Genomic DNA, 16,167 nt, shown 5'->3' with positions numbered 1-16,167 from the left:
GAATGTATTAGATGAGTCATTTAGTCTTCCGCTGTTAGTTAATTGTATGTTTTTATTTTGGTTCCGCTATTCATTACTTGCATGATTTGATTTCATTAAACTGCGTGGTGATGTTATTCCTTTTGTGTGTTTGATATGTGTTCCAGCCGCCTGTGGCTGTGTATATTATGTTATGTATGTCAGTTTAAGGTCACCGGTACAGGGGAGATTCTGCCAAAATTTTCGGTAGGGTTTCCATGTGATTTTTAATCATACCGGTTAAGTAGAGTTAGTAGTTAAGTAACGGTCATCCTTAGAGAGTAGTAGTAGTAAGAAGGGTGGTCGTTACAAAACTTCGGTAAGTTTTCATCCTTGTTAGCACCTGCATTTCATGTCCATAATTTTCTTGAAACATTACATCTCTACTTATTTGTAGCTTGTCATGCCTTGGATCAAATACACGATGAGCTTTGCAGCCTTCCTCGACACCCAAGTATTCCATGGGTGAGCTTCTGTCGTCAAGTTTCTTAAGATGAGGGGTTGTATTTTTCACATATACAACATAACCGATACTCTCAATTGGGCGAGATGTGACTTTCTCCCTATCCAAGTTTCAAATGGGGTACATTCTCCCAGCGCCTTAGTTAGGAGACGATTTAGCAGATAGACAACATGCCTAACCGCCTCTCCCCAGAACCTTGCCGGCATGTGTGTACCCTTGAGGAGAGATCTTGCCATAGTCATCATAGTGTGATTTCGGCGCTCCACAACACCATTTTGTTGGGATGTGTAAGGAGTCGTGAGGTGTCGTTCGATTCCTTCATTTTCACATAACTGAATGAACTCTGTGGATAGAAACTCGTCACCCCGGTCTATCCGAAGTGTTTTGATCTTGCACTCAGTCTTGTTCCCCGTCAAGAATTTGAACTTCTTAAATGCTTGGAAAGCATCATTCTTTGCTGCCAATATAAACACCCATACCCACCTTGTGAAATCATCAACAATCAAAAGAAAATACTTATTACCGGCGAGTGTACATGGTGTGATTGACCCGCAAATATCAGCATGGAGAAGTTCCAATGGTTTCTCCACTCTAAAGTTTGCTTGGCACGAGAATGGTGACCTTGCATGCGTAGCGATCACACACACCTTGCAAAGCTTGTTCGGCTGGAGCAATAGTGGCACATCAACCGTCAATTTCTTCTCACCCAACAGCTTCAAGTCATGGAAATTGACATGTCTGAGCTTGCATGTCATAACCAGGTTGGGTCTTCTAGTCTTGCTAGGAGACGGACTTGCTTGAATATCTTCAAGGTTATCTTGTACATGCGATTCTGTGTTACTTTACCAACATCAAGGGCTTCCTGCTCCTATCAATCACCTTCATAGTATCTCCTTCCATATTCACCTCATTCCCAGCTTCCGTCAATTGACCAAAACTTATGATATTACTGCAAAGTTTCGGAATGTAATATACCTCGTGGAGAGCGTTCTTGCATTCGAACACAACCGTCCCCTTGCCCATGATCTCAATGGTTGATCCATCTCCAAACCTCACCCTCCTGGTGATGGTTTCATCTAGTTCTTGAAACTTCTCGCGATGGGCAGTCATGTGGTTGCTGACACCGTTGTCAAGGTACCCGATGTCTTTATCTCTTTTTTTAACGTCGTGGTATATCTCCGGTAGCAACCTATCTTCACTGAGCAGAATGATATCATGCCGCTCACACCTAGTGTGAGACTCCTCATGGGACACAGTCATCATCAGTGTTGACTCTTCATCGGCGGCGCAAGTGAAGTGAGCCTCATCATTACGGCGCTTGTTGTAGCATTCGGACGCATAATGTCCCATTTTCTCACAATTGAAACACTTTATATGGCTCTTGTCACAAGTGTCTCTGTCGTTGCTGCTAGTGCCTCTTGCACTGTCTTAGCGCGGTGTACCACGACCACGACCACACCCTCACCTATCCCCACGCCATTTTCAACGACCAGGGCTCCTGGATCCACACCCCTTGCCTCCTGACGAAATGTCCTTATTGCTCTCCTTCTGTCGCATTATCCATGTGGCATGAGTAAGTAGGAACTCACCTTCAGTGTTGTTGGTATTGTCGCGTAATCGTAATGCTCGTTCCTCGTATGCCTTCAGTCGTCCTATAATCTCCTCAAATGGTATTGTCTCAAGGTCGTGGAACTGCTCAATACCAGCAATAATATGAAAGAATTTATCAGGGACAGACTCGAGCAACTTCTTTACCAAAGAGCAGTCTTCCAGCGTGACACCAAGAGTGGAGAACTTGCTACTCATGGCGCTGAGTTTGCCAGCAAACTCATCAATCATCTCGGTCTCTTTCATCCGGATGGCGTCGAACTCGCTCTTCAACGTATGTAATCGTGCCTTCTTCACCTGATCACTACTAAGATACCTCATCTTGAGGTTGTCCCAGACTTCCTTTGCCATCTTTTTTTTTTTTTTTGCGATCTAGAGAAGGATATCTTCGAGGACACACTACAAGATGTATGCACGCACCTTTTTGTCCTTCTTTGCATCTAGCTGGGCTCCTTCCGCTAGCTCCACCGCCTCCCAGACTCCCTGGGCATCAAGAATCGCTTCTGTCTTGATTGCCCACACAATATAATTGTGAGGACTTAGCATTGGATAGGGAAATGTCACTTCGTCGTTCTCCTTCACAGCAGCTTGTGGGACACCCGACATTATTGTGGAGTCGTGGATTCTTGGGTGTTCAATACTAACTTGGGAGTTCTATACTAACTTCGCTCTGATACCAGATGTTGACTTAGAAATTGTTGGTATCATACAAAGACACGTACACTCACTAATGTGAAAAACGAATAGAGCAAGGAGGAAATTAACTGCTAGAATACTTTTTTACAATGAGAAAAAATGAATTGATTTACTACACATCTCTAGGACTCTTTAAATACACTACAAACTAACACCACTAACTCATGTAAATAGGAAAGACTAATTCCACTAATTTATCCCATGAAAATATGAAAGACTAATTCTACTAATTCATCTCATAAAAATAGGAAATCTTATCTCCACTAATATAAAGAAAAAAAATGTTACCACTTGTGTCAGGTCCAGACTAATATGCTCACAATTCTTGGGCAATAAAGCAGTAAATATTGGTTCTTTTGTCTTACTGGTTAGATTTTGGCTAGGAAACACTTCGTTATCTTCCTACGTCACAAGGAAAATTATGGTTTTAGAAACACAAATTGACAATTTGCTAATGCAACTGTGCGTGGGTTGAATTGATGGGAATATTGATTGGCCACTCTTAGGATTCTTTTAACAATGGTGTAGGTTGAATTGATAGAAATTGTGTGTTTCTTCCTCCCGTCCTTAGAGCATCTCCAATGTGGGATATTTGGAGGGGATATTTCTCCAAATATCCCCCCCCCTCTCAAATATCCCCCATTTGTGGGGGATATTTGAGGGATGAATGGAAATCACCGGGCACAAATGTTTGCCCGGTGATTTCCTTTTGTGGGGCCCACTATTTTGGTGGGCTGTCACTATTTATAGTTTTTTTATTTTAATTAAATATGGTGGGCCCCACCAAAAATGGTGGGTGCCGTGACTTTTAGATTTTTTTTTTAATTTAATTAAATTCAGAATATTAAAAAATTAAAAACAAATCAAACGTTAACGTTCGAAAAAATAACGTTCGAAAACTTAAACGTTGGATAACGTTCAATTTCTCCCTATATATACATCATTTCTTTCATCTATTTTCATCATTTTCATACCCATTGACTATCAAAAATTTAGAAAGAAATGAATAAAAATTCTGATCATTATTTTAGGGATTTGTTCAACTCTCCAAATATCGACGAAAATTCTAGTGAAAAAAGTTCTCAAGTTCGTCATAATATTTCGGAAGACACAACGAGCCCTACAATATCAGATCCCGGTGAGGCGTTATTCATGATGGTAGTGCACAATCAATTTAGAGTGACTGAATTCATGCAAGATTATCATGGGAGTACACAAAGAAAAAGAACAATTAACAGAGACCGTGTAACTAGACACACTCAACTTGTCAATGATTATTTATGTGTTGAGCCGGTGTATACAGATGATATGTTCCGAAGATGATTCCAAATGAGAAAAGAGTTTTTTTTGCTCATAGTCACTGATTTGGGAAATCATCCTAGTGGATTTTTTTAAATGGAGGGAAGATGCAACAAGGAGAAAAGGTCTGTCGCCGCTTCAAAAATGCACAACGGCTATCCGTTAACTGGCTTATGGAGGTTCCGTCGACCAATTTAACGAGTACTTGCGAATGTGTGAAACAACTGCCCTCGAATGCTTGTCCAACTTTTGCCAATGCGTGATACAAATATACGGAGGTGAGTACTTAAGAAAACCCAATGCAACTGACATCACTCGTTTGCTTGAAATGCATGAACAAAAGCATGGTTTCCCTGGGATGTTAGGAAGTCTTGATTGCATGCATTGAGTCTGGAAAAATTGTCCGGTAGCGTGGAGGGCACAGTACACACGAGGCGATCATGAATATCCAACAATTGTGCTTGAGGCAGTCGCATCTATCGATTTGTGGATATGCCATGCATTTTTTGGAGTTGCTGGATCTCGCAATGACATCAATGTGCTTAATGAATCATCTATTTTTAATGACGTCTTGAAAGGAAATGCACCAGAAGTTAATTTTATTATGAACGGTACACAATATAAAAAAGGGTACTACCTAACAGATGATATATATCCGGAATAGACCACTTTCATTAAGAGTTTTTCCTGCCCTCAAGATCCGAAAAGAATGAAATTTAAGGAAAGACAAGAGGCTGGAAGAAAAGATGTCGAGCGGACATTTGGGGTACTCCAAGCTCGTCGGGCAATTATAAGAGGTCCAGAGCGCATTGGTTTATGGACAAATGCAAAAAAATCATGTATATGTGCATTATTTTACACAACATGATTGTAAAGGATGAAGGCCATGCAATATCGATTTGGGATCACGAAGAACAAGATACAATCACAGCGAATCATGGCTCAACCAGTGAATTTGCTGAATACATTCGAAGAAATTCCGAGTTACATGATATTCAGGTGCATCATAAGCTTCGTCATGATTTGGTTGAACACATCTGGGAAGCATGCCATCGTGATGAGTAAATAACTAATTTATTATATATGAAATATTTAGTTATTCAATTCTGATTTTGTGAAATATTTGAACTATGTTGTAGTTTTTTTTTAAATGTGTACACCCGATGTTATATTGTTTTCATTTAAATAAAATATTAATATTAAAATAATTATATTGAATAATTGTCTAAAAAATATTTATGAATAAATGATAGACAAATTATATTAAAAATATATATTAATTTTATTTAAATATAAAATTATATGTAAGTTAATAAAATGGTCATGACCCATAAATATTTGATTGGTGGGATATTTGATTGTAAAGTTAAGGATATTTGAGAGTGAGATATTTAATTAGTGGGACCCATAAATATTTGGATGGTGAAATATTTCGTTGAGATATTTGAAGAGTGATATAAAAATGAGGACCATAAATATTTGGAAGAAATATTCCATGTTATTGTGGATGCTATTATCAAAAGGAGCCCTTTAACAAGGACTTGGGATTTCTTCAGACGACCAGGAGCTGACGTGCTAGTGTTTGGGATGGCCTGATGCGACCAGAGCAAGCACCCAACATCGCCTCGCAGTCCGCCGCTCTCTCGTCCCCAAACCCCGCCGCGCTCCGCCGCGGCGTCGCCCTCTTGCGCACATGCAATTCCCTGCCGCGCGTCAAGCCCATCCACGCCCTCTGCATCCGCCGCGGCGTCCCCCTCGGCCACCCGGGCCTCGCCAAGCACCTCCTCTTCGCCATCGTCTCCCTCGCTGGCGACGACGATGACCCCATGCCATACGCCAGCTCCGTCTTCGCTGGCGTTCCTGTCCCCGGCGTCTTCGCCTACAACACCATGATCCGCGGCTACGCCGAGAGCCCCCGCCCCCTCCCCGCCCTCGACGTCCACCGCTTCATGCTCGCCGCCGCCGTGCCTCCCGACGGCCACACCTACCCTTTCCTCCTCAAGGCCTGCGCCAAACTCCTCTCCCTCCGTGACGGAGAGAGGGTCCACTGCCGCGCCGTCAAGGACGGCAACGACACCTCCCTCTTTGTCCGGAACACGCTCGTGCATCTTTACTCTGTGTGTGGGGTGCTCGAGATCGCGCACAAGATGTTCGACGAAATGCCACAGAGAAGCCTTGTGTCCTGGAACTCCGTCCTCAATGGCTACGCCATCAATGGGAAGCCCAATGAGGTGCTCACCCTTTTCAGGGAGATGATGATAATGACGAACCGCAAGGATGCCCCCCAAGTCGAGCCCGACGGTTTCACCATGGTCAGCTTGCTTTGTGCCTGCGCCGAGATGGGCGCATTGGGTCTTGGCCGCAGGGCCCATGCGTACCTTTTTAAGCGTGGCCTCAACTTGGACACCCATGTCGGGAATGCCCTCATTGACCTATATGCTAAGTGTGGGAGCGTCACAGAAGCTTACAAGGTGTTTGATGAAATGGACGAGAGGACTGTTGTATCATGGACGTCATTAATACATGGCTTAGCTGTGAATGGTTTTGGGGAGCAATCCCTTGACCTGTTCCATGAAATGGAGAGGGAGAGCTTAGTGCCCACTGGGATCACCTTGATTGGGGTCCTTTATGCTTGCAGCCATTGTGGTTTGGTGGACGAAGGATTCAAATACTTCAACAGGATGACCAAAGATTATGGCATTGTCCCTAAGATAGACCACCATGGTTGCATGGTGGATCTTCTTGGACGAGCTGGGTTGGTGGAGCGAGCTCATGATTACATCGGCAACATGCCAGTTGAGCCTAATGCTGTGATCTGGAGGACCTTACTTGGAGCTTGTGCGGTGCACAAAAGCTTGGCCATCGGGGAGGTAGCTTGGGCCAAGCTAGTTAATATGGATCCTGGCCATTGTGGGGATTATGTGCTCTTATCCAACCTTTACGCTGCTGTTGGTCAGTGGGGAAGTGTTCACAAGCTGAGGAGGAGCATGTTGGATGGAGGGGTGAAGAAGAAGCCTGGTCATAGCCTTGTGGAGTTGCGCAACTGTGTATATGAGTTTGTCTTGGGAGATCGCTCACATGCAGAGAGTAATCAAATATATGATTTGCTCGAAGTCATTGCTACGAGGTTGAGGTTGGAAGGTTATGTGCCATGCACAAGCAATGTGCTGGCTGATATCGAAGAGGAAGAGAAGGAGACTGCTCTAAACTACCACAGTGAGAGGTTGGCAATTGCATTCTCTCTTCTGAAAACTGCTCCTGGAACTCCTATAAGGATAGTGAAGAACCTGAGGGTGTGTGCGGATTGTCACTTAGTGACTAAGTTGATATCTAAGGTTTATGAGAGGGAAATTATAGTCAGGGATCGGACTAGATTCCACCATTTTAGAGATGGGTTTTGTTCTTGCAAGGATTATTGGTGAGTTGCCATTGAAAATTTTTACAATTGGATAATATCATGCTGCAAGTGCTTGAATTTCTAGGATCACAACAATGGAGCAAGTTTGGGATGGACCAACAATGTGTAAGAGATGGAAATGCAATAAACATTCAGTCAGATTCCAGTTTCCAGTAAAAAAACACAAAGGATGACTTATATGGGGAGACTGCTAGTGGGTGAGTGACTTGCTTATGTCAATGTTTGGTAATAAGAACAGATTAACTAGAGAATGAACGGAATGACACTGATTCGGCATTGCTATTTGGAAAATGTTTGGTTAATGAAATTTGAAGAATCCTTTTTTCAAGTCATTTTGTGAGATAGATGAGTGCGAATGAGGTGATCTCAGTTCAAAATAAGCTACAAATTTATGAAGGATTACAGAAGGAGTACAGATTTTAACTGGGTGAGTGAATGACTGAGTGATCTATAAATGTGAGGAAGAGAAAGCAATTGTGGAGAAAATGTGGATAACTACCATAGAAGCAAAACTATCTTCTATTGTAAATGCTGCTGCACAAGGTAAAAATGGTCCAAAGAAGAGCACATATTTAAGATTAAGGAGAATCCAATCCTAAATCTCTGGATCTAGCAGGTTTTATATATTAGATTGTAGGGAGATGCTAAACTATTGGACAACATTTATTGCAAATTGCTTGCGGTTGTGATGGAGGAACAAGTTTGAAGCAAAACATGAAGGGAAGACATGGTGGTGGCTATAGTTATTTGCGATTCAAATGTGCATAAAAGTATAAATAAGATGCTTGGTTTTGTTTGATGAAGCATCTATGAAACAGCAGGTACTAGGTCCCTTTGCTGGGTATAAATGTAGTAGCAGGGAAGTTGGATGGAACATAATCAAGAAATGAGCTTGGATTTAGAAATTGGTTGATTTGCAGGTGTCCAATGTGTCTTCAAACAATTTACTTGCTGAAGACGTCCATGAATCACCAGGGGGCCAATAGGTATGTATTATATTCTCTGTTCTTAGCTGTTTTTCTTTGATGCCTGAAAAAGATTCTGGTTCGTCTTGAACATTCATGAAAAATCAAATTTCACTTCTACTCCAGTTCTGTTTATGTTGATGAAGATTCAATTTTGCACTGGAGGAGAATAAGAAGTCATCTACTACACAAACAGAGAAATCACAATAGAGGCAACAATAAAGCATCATCTATTTCTTCTTATATGGCGCCCAAGTTCTTGAGCCCTAAGACAACTCCAACGCCGATGATGTGCCCGACAACACCGCAAGCCAAGGTATCAGCTAAGGTGAACCCAGCAGGGTCGCCACTTTGCAGCCCAGAGTCACGCACCACCAACCTTAGGCCCGCAGTGGCCTTTCGGTTAGCCGAAGGTGCCAGCCCGAACCTCCCAGCAAACAACATCAGGGTCGTGCTCGTCACAATTATCTGAAACAGAGCACAACCACCGTTTATCACTCGTTGTGGTAGCATATGCAACAATGTGTGAGACTTACCAAGTTCGTAGGTGAACCAATGAAGCCGTCGCAGCGAGCTCCAAGCGCTCCGCCACCGTTTCCTCCTCGCTGGAAATTTGGCGGCATCGTCACCTGCTACAGAGGTGCATTTTTTATTCAAGAAGCGTTCTTCTTTAATTTATGTATATATTTGAAGGTTCAGGCTCACCCTTGACGATGGCAGGGCCTTGAGGCCACTGAACTGAGGGAGGGCGATCATGGTGGCAGCCGAAGAGGCGAGCTTGGTGGCCATGGCTCGTGCTACTGCAGCAGAAACGGGTATCGAATTCAAGGGATGCCTCTTCTTATGTGATCAATGGAGTCGGGAAATTAAAGAGGAGGGTTTGTGCTCTAGACTGAGGTGCTCTCTTGGATAATATTTAGATTTGGGTTATGACGTGGCGGCTTCTGGTTAGTCTAAGCCGCTCGAGTAGATATTACGAGTTTACGTGGCGTCTTGGTTGGATTTGACAGGCGAGGATTATGATTAAAGTTAAGGCATTTAGAACAACAAATAAGTGAATAAATAGATTCGATTTTAACCTTCATTTTTTTTTATATAGCTTAATAATTATTATAATTGATAATAATATTCTTTTTTAAAAAATTATCATTATATGAAATCTCTTTCTATACAATTATTTAATTTTTTGGATGTCATTTGAATATGAAGGCAATGATCTTTAAAAAAAATGTATAATGGTAATTAAAAAATATAATGCAGTGTTTATTTTGGGATTTACAGAAATTTTTCAAAAAAAATGCGATATACATTTTATAAGAATAAATATAATATTCGATAACTGAAAATTATAGGGCTGGTTTAACTAAACCGGGTTATCTTTGGGCCGGCTTCGCTCCATGGTTAATGGGCTTTTTTTTCTTGTGGAATATGAACACTCAAGTTTCGCAATTTTGTGCTTCAGCAATTTAGGGTTAAGGTTCGTTATTTTTCTCCGATCGACCTATCAAGATTTCCCGAGGCTTACATGGGATGGAGCTAGGCCTGTACATTTTCTAATTCCTCTTTCCCTGCTAATTCCCTCGCTTGGAATTATGGTTGAGTAAGGGTTAATTTTAGTTGATTCGTCATTGTTGTTAAAATTTCTTGCAGAAGGTTGTTTCTTTTGGTTATAATCTGTTTTTTTTTTTCGATTGAGTTTATGCTGAATTGCGTGACAAATATTATTTCTGTTTTGTGGGTTGTGAGAATTATCCAGGTTCGACCTTTCTCGAATTGATATTTCTTGGGCTGTGAATTGACTTTACTGTTGAATTGCTTGTAGTCAATGAACCTAATTGTTTTGTCTAACATAGTTTTATCTTTATGTTGATCTCAGTTTCATTTGTCTGAATTTCACTTTTTTTCCATGGTTCTATTGGATGAATTAATCCCTGAGTTGGTTCTGACGAGAAAGACTTGTTTTTATGCGTTTCTAGGCTGTCATTCGCTATATCTTGCCTGCATCCTACATAATCTAACGAATATAGTTTTTTTTTTTGTTCAGATGATACATATTATGACTGCATGGCTGGATTTCGTATAAATATCTGGCTCTTATATTTGAAAATGTGAAAATTTGGAGTCTACCCTTTGTGGCTTAAAATCTGAGAATCTGAGATTTATTAGGAGTAATCTAAATGGTTGAATGGATTGTGCATGGTTGTTTCCTTTCCTTTCATGCCCACTGAAAAGGGTTTGATATCTGACACTAATTTTCATATTTTTATTTTGTTTGAGAATATTTGATTTTTTTTCTGGACTCATGAAGCTTAACAATGATTTGGTATCTGGACACTAATTTTCATTTTTTTTCTTATCTTGTTTGAGAATATTTCATTTTTACCGGGACTCGAAGTTTAAGTATGAAACTAGATTACTTTTTGCATCTCATCTTGGTTTTTTGTTTGATTTTCAGATCCAATAGTTGATTGATAAGTGAATACCATGGTACACTGCTGAAAGTTTTTGTTGCTTTTAAATGGGTGCTCCCAAGCAAAAGTGGACAGCAGAAGAGGAGGCAGCTCTCAAAGCTGGAGTTGTGAAGCATGGTGCTGGAAAATGGCGCACAATATTGAAAGATCCAGAATTCAGTGGCGTATTATGTTCGAGGTCAAATGTGGACCTAAAGGTAAAGTTTCTCTGAAGTATTATTATCAGTGCTAACACACTTTTGCTGACGAATGGTTTCTTAATCAGATATAGTACTAGAAGATATTCTGACAAATGTTTTACCTGAGCATCCTATCTTGAGAAAGATTGCTGTGTATAGTTAGTCACATGACTCACATCAAGTTAAATGAAGAATGAATGCTAAAATTACAATCTTTTTTTTTTTTTTGTAAATGATGTATCTTTAATGAACAGGATAAGTGGCGTAACTTGAGTGTGACTGCAAATGGTTGGGGATCCCGAGAGAAGGCTAGAGCATTGAAAAGGAGCCGACAAACACCCAAACATGATGGTAGCTCAAAGGCTGTCAGGACAATGTATGAAGATGATGATGATGAACTAATGGAAAGCAAGTCTCTTGCTACTAATGAATATCTTCATATTGCTGGTCAAAAGAGATCTTTCTCCAGGTTAGTCATGAGAGTGATCTATTTCTTATGTTAGTGAGTTATAGTCCATCTATATTAATTTGCATATATTTGTCATGTATTCATGCACGCCTATATTTGCATTTCTATACATTGTTAGGAACCTTTATTTTCAATTATTTCTATTATTAGTTTCTGTTGTCACATAGGTAGTCTGCACTCTGCATATACTAATATTTAGCAAAAATATAAGTATCTCATTCTGAAGAAATTTATATATCCATGATTGTTTTTATAGTGAACAATTTAATATGACAATTTGAAATTTAAATATGATAATTCTAATCGAAGATGTGGCAATGACATATAGCTCTGAACTGATTCAGTTTTCTATTCCATGGGGTTTAGCAACGTATGAAAGAATGGCTTAATAAAAATGCGAAGACTAAAGAGGATACATGCTTGATGGAGAAAATGTGTGATAAATTGGTAGAATAAGTGCACTAGCTAAGTCTATCAGAAAATGTTGATGACAGGTCCACATTTAGTATATATTCATAATTTTTACTTTTTTTTTTTAAAAAAAAAATGTTCTAAGTGGTTAAATTTGCTTCCTTATCGGCAAATTCATTACTTTCCGTGTCACGTATGTATATGCATTGTATAATACTTAACTTGAGCACCTAGAATTAGTTTATTAGTAATTTCTTCCTTTTGTTTTTAGCCATAGCCTTGCTATGAAGATGAAACATATTATTTGAATATACATAACAGAAATAAAATGAATCAGTTAATGCAAACAAACGTTATGATGTTTTAGAGCAATGTTATTTAATAGTTTTTATATAATTGCAAAAACGTCAAGAACAAATGTTCATAGCTAACAAGGAACTTCAAATTATCATATACATTGCAATTGAAATTAATGTTTCATAACTTGGTTCAAATGAAGAAAACGAGGTATGTGATGGTTATTCAAAATTCAATTTTGATTGAACCTTTTAAAGGTCATCAATTGTTCACATCAATTCTTGAAATTATCTCACGAGAACTAGTTTTTCATTTTCATTTTGTTATCAACTAATTTCAGTTTTACTTCTAGGAATATAGTTTCCATATGCTTTTTTAAGTCCTGAGTATTCAATGCTTTTTTACAATGTCCTTTATTTGTTGCTTCTATCTATTGAAACTGACACAGATTATTAGCTCGAAAAATCACAATGAAATTTAGCACCCAACTGAAGTCTTATGAGGATTTGAATAATAAATTAATAGACAAGATTAAAGAATATTTGATAATAGAGGCTACTCCAAACTGGTTCAAGTATTATAATCTCATTTAAATTGCAGTATCAACCCTGAGGCAATCTACATCTGTAAATTTGATCAGCATAAATCCCTCATGGTCATGATCTGCTTGAAAACGGAAGGCTGTTTTTATTTACCTCCACAACCCAGAGGGAGCCCTATATACACTATACAAGGAGCTGTCTAGAAGAAAAATATTTATGGATTGGTGGAAGTTAGGAGATGAAGTCACCTCATGCATTACTGACATAAAAATGGATAATCTGAATTATATGTATAGGAGGCTAGAATTTACTGTTAAAATGATGGAATACACAGCCAGCTTCTGGCAAAGATCAAATATCTTACTAACGTGCATGTTGGTCTTTATTATGAGCGTGATGTCCAATACTCTTAATTTGGTGCGCTAGAAATTAACATTTTTCTTGTTTTTATTATTTTAATTGTGTACCGAACCCACTTTGCTATTTTAATGGAAGTTAGAGAGACATGAACTTCCAGGAATAGGTATCTGAATAGTTTCCATGTGTTGACTTTCATGCCCTTGGAAATCTCCTTGCCACTGTTGCTGTTGGATTAGTTACCTGCTTGAAGTTGTCTTGTCAATCACTGTAGTTTATAGCTTGATTGTAGATTGTAACTTGAAACTAAGAATCTTTTTTATTTATTTTTTATATAATATGCATGATGCCCTAGTTGTTATGTTTTGATCTATTGTTATCCTTATATTGTTACCTCATTAATAGGTATTTTTTAATGATTGGATGGAAATAAATAACATAAGGAGACTGATGATAATCACAAGCATTTAAAGCCGATAAACTACACCCAAACAGTTAAAGATGCTATGATGATGTTAGGATCTCTGTTATGTTAGTCTTTAATCTTTATTGTCATGATGCTGATAAGAATTGCAACAAGACCTCTATTTACCAAAAATGTTTTTTTTTGTTTGTCGAGAAAGAACAATTTAGCCTTTTTAACAGCATAACTTTTAGTTGATTTTGAAACTTGATTTCATGCAACCTTTACTGGAGAAACATTGGTGCCACTGTCTTCATTAGTGTTACTAGTTCATAGTGATTTCTATTTAGGTGATAGTTATTTTGATTAGTGATCTTTCCTTTGTATAGGACAGACAATCTGATACTGGAAGCCATAAAAAACCTGAAGGAGCCCAGTGGATCTAACAAGACAGCTATTGCCACATACATAGAGGTGGCATCGCTCTTTCGACTCAATTCCTTCTGTTCATTGCAAGTTCTTTGTTAATTCTATCGGTCACCTAGTAAAAACTATGGGTTCATGGGTATGTCCTATACCCATGTTTTCAAGCATTTCAGGAACTTCTAAGTGTGCAAATAGTATTCAATTTCTCTCAAGCTCTTGTAGTTGTATCTGAGTTTGGAAGTTTTAAGCCTGAAAGAAACATTTGATTAGTTGTAATCATATGTATCGAATATGCTTTTCCTGGATAGTTTTCTGGATAAAATCTGCTGCCAATTTAGCATCACATGCCAAGTGTTTGTAAATGACGCTTGAGGCGAGGACAAGCATGCCACTTTTCCTTGTTCATTGCAGTATTCTTGAACTTTACGTTTCAGATATCAGAGTCATTTTTGTGAAACAGTTTTCTAGATAATAACTGTTTATATTTGACCTCATACAGGACCAATATTGGCCGCCACCAGATTTTGCAGAACTGTTATCAGATAAGCTGAAAGAGTTGACTGCTAGTGGGAGATTGATTAGGGTAATAGTTCTTTTTCTGTGATATTTGAATTTTTCTATACAATATGCCAGCATCACCATATGTGGGCATATTTTGCAATAGAGTTTTTTTTGGTTTGTGTAAATGTACACTTTTATGATTATAAAAGAATCATTTTCTGGCACTAAATGATGGTTTTTGATTGTTCATTTTCTCAATCATCTTTTTCAAGGTGAAGCGCAAGTATAGGATGGCACCAACTTCAGCTTTCCCTAGCGGAAAAACATCTAAACTTCTGATACCAGAGGGTAGACAAAGTGAGCCTTCAAGAACAATCAGGGATGATCTAAAACCTTTCTCAAGATTTCAAGTTGATGCTGAATTGGGAAGAATGCAAAGCATGACAGCGCAGCAGGCTGCAGCCATTGCTGCTCAAGCTGTTGCTGAGGCAGAAGCAGCCATGGCAGAGGCTGAAGCAGCAGCTAGAGAAGCAGAAGCTGCAGAGGCTGATGCCGAAGTAGCTCAGGCTTTCGCTGAGGCAGTGATGTTAACTATGAAGAATAAAAACAAATCTAACCTGGTAATATTATCGACTGCAAGCATCTTATTCTCTTTTTATTCAACATGTCTTGCATTAGTTAGAACAATTGAAAGCCACCAATTAATTGCCAATTTGATTGATCATTAGTATGTTTATGATACCAGTTGTAGTCCCCACGGGTGTCCAGTTGATTAGAGGATGACAAATTTACTACAATAAAACATAGATCAATTTCCAATGGAGGCATGCTCTCAGAAAAAACTCCTCACATCCTCTAACCACTTGGCGGTCGGATCTTATGATTTATCTCTCTTCACATTACCTGAGGACAACCTCTAAGGGGCACTTAGGAGAAGCATAATCACATTTTGCTAGAATGATTACCAATTGTACTAATTTAGATTTGCCTTGTGGACAGGTTGCCTAAGCTTGACAAGAACTGCTCAACTGTGATTTATTCTTCAGATGCAACTCACCATACAAAATATAAAGAAAACTCATTGGATGCAGAATTTAGCAATACTGACAATGACCATCAGTTGTGGAAATCCTTGCGTCGCCTGGACCCAACCACATAATGTGTAGTTCCATAGTGTGTCTATATGGCTGTATGATCTTCCATTTGTTCCCGATTTCAAGTGCGAGAGGGAGGTGATGAGGAATTCAGGAGATATGACTTGCGGTTTCAGTGCGCAGATGCTTGTTTGGGAGCTGAAGGAACTCATCATCCTCAATCCATGTTGGTAAGATTGTATTTAAAGGAGAAAATGACATCCCAAGTAAATACATTCTGTTCTTTATACTAATTTTTTCAGCTCAATTAAATTGCTTTGGTACTTCTTTTGGTCTCAATAATGCAACAAAATTCTGGTATAATTATAAGCTGATTGTTGAAAAAAAAATGTACATAATCAATTCCTTGTTGGATGTCTTTTTGATCCTTTTTACTCGTCCAAATCTCTCTTTTTTTCCCATGGTTAGGGAGCTTTTAGTTTATCAGAATAGTTTTTTTATTTCCTTTAAATTTTCATGAGTAAGTATTTTTTTTTTTAAGGTTTGATTA

The 16,167-nt window shown here is 39.0% G+C and overlaps 3 protein-coding genes across 7 annotated transcripts; 2 read left to right on the top strand and 1 right to left on the bottom strand.

Annotated features, from left to right (window-relative positions):
* Nucleotides 1–5,648: 5,648 nt before the first annotated feature.
* On the top strand, nt 5,649–9,551 carry LOC122006316 (pentatricopeptide repeat-containing protein At4g21065-like). 2 transcript variants are annotated; one of them, XM_042561775.1, is made up of 3 exons: nt 5,649–8,488; nt 8,614–9,107; nt 9,188–9,551. In XM_042561775.1, the coding sequence occupies exon 1, from the start codon at nt 5,680–5,682 to the stop codon at nt 7,504–7,506; it is 1,827 nt and encodes a 608-aa protein (XP_042417709.1). In that variant the 5' UTR covers nt 5,649–5,679; the 3' UTR covers nt 7,507–8,488; nt 8,614–9,107; nt 9,188–9,551. The 2 variants fall into 2 exon arrangements, with proteins under 2 accessions (XP_042417709.1, XP_042417708.1); XM_042561774.1 differs by having other exon boundaries at nt 8,594–9,107.
* Nucleotides 8,561–9,307, bottom strand: LOC122006318 (photosystem I reaction center subunit psaK, chloroplastic-like). 2 transcript variants are annotated; one of them, XM_042561781.1, is made up of 3 exons: nt 9,173–9,307; nt 9,004–9,096; nt 8,561–8,935 (listed from the first exon to the last, which is right to left on the bottom strand). In XM_042561781.1, the coding sequence occupies exons 1-3, from the start codon at nt 9,254–9,256 to the stop codon at nt 8,708–8,710; spliced, it is 405 nt and encodes a 134-aa protein (XP_042417715.1). In that variant the 5' UTR covers nt 9,257–9,307; the 3' UTR covers nt 8,561–8,707. The 2 variants fall into 2 exon arrangements, with proteins under 2 accessions (XP_042417715.1, XP_042417714.1); XM_042561780.1 differs by having other exon boundaries at nt 9,004–9,099; nt 9,173–9,306.
* Nucleotides 9,552–9,902: 351 nt separating the features above from the next.
* Nucleotides 9,903–15,904, top strand: LOC122006317 (single myb histone 6-like). Of its 3 annotated transcripts, none has more exons than XM_042561778.1 (7): nt 9,903–10,011; nt 10,923–11,135; nt 11,372–11,586; nt 13,986–14,070; nt 14,522–14,605; nt 14,796–15,143; nt 15,523–15,904. In XM_042561778.1, the coding sequence occupies exons 2-7, from the start codon at nt 10,986–10,988 to the stop codon at nt 15,529–15,531; spliced, it is 891 nt and encodes a 296-aa protein (XP_042417712.1). In that variant the 5' UTR covers nt 9,903–10,011; nt 10,923–10,985; the 3' UTR covers nt 15,532–15,904. The 3 variants fall into 3 exon arrangements, with proteins under 3 accessions (XP_042417712.1, XP_042417711.1, XP_042417713.1); XM_042561777.1 differs by having other exon boundaries at nt 9,905–10,067; XM_042561779.1 differs by having other exon boundaries at nt 9,918–10,007.
* Nucleotides 15,905–16,167: the final 263 nt, after the last annotated feature.

The sequence above is a fragment of the Zingiber officinale genome, chromosome 7B (assembly GCF_018446385.1).
Source record: "Zingiber officinale cultivar Zhangliang chromosome 7B, Zo_v1.1, whole genome shotgun sequence".
Classification (NCBI taxonomy): domain Eukaryota; kingdom Viridiplantae; phylum Streptophyta; class Magnoliopsida; order Zingiberales; family Zingiberaceae; genus Zingiber; species Zingiber officinale.
The sequence above is the reverse complement of the archived record's forward strand: the minus strand, read 5'-3'. Positions and strand labels throughout refer to the sequence as shown.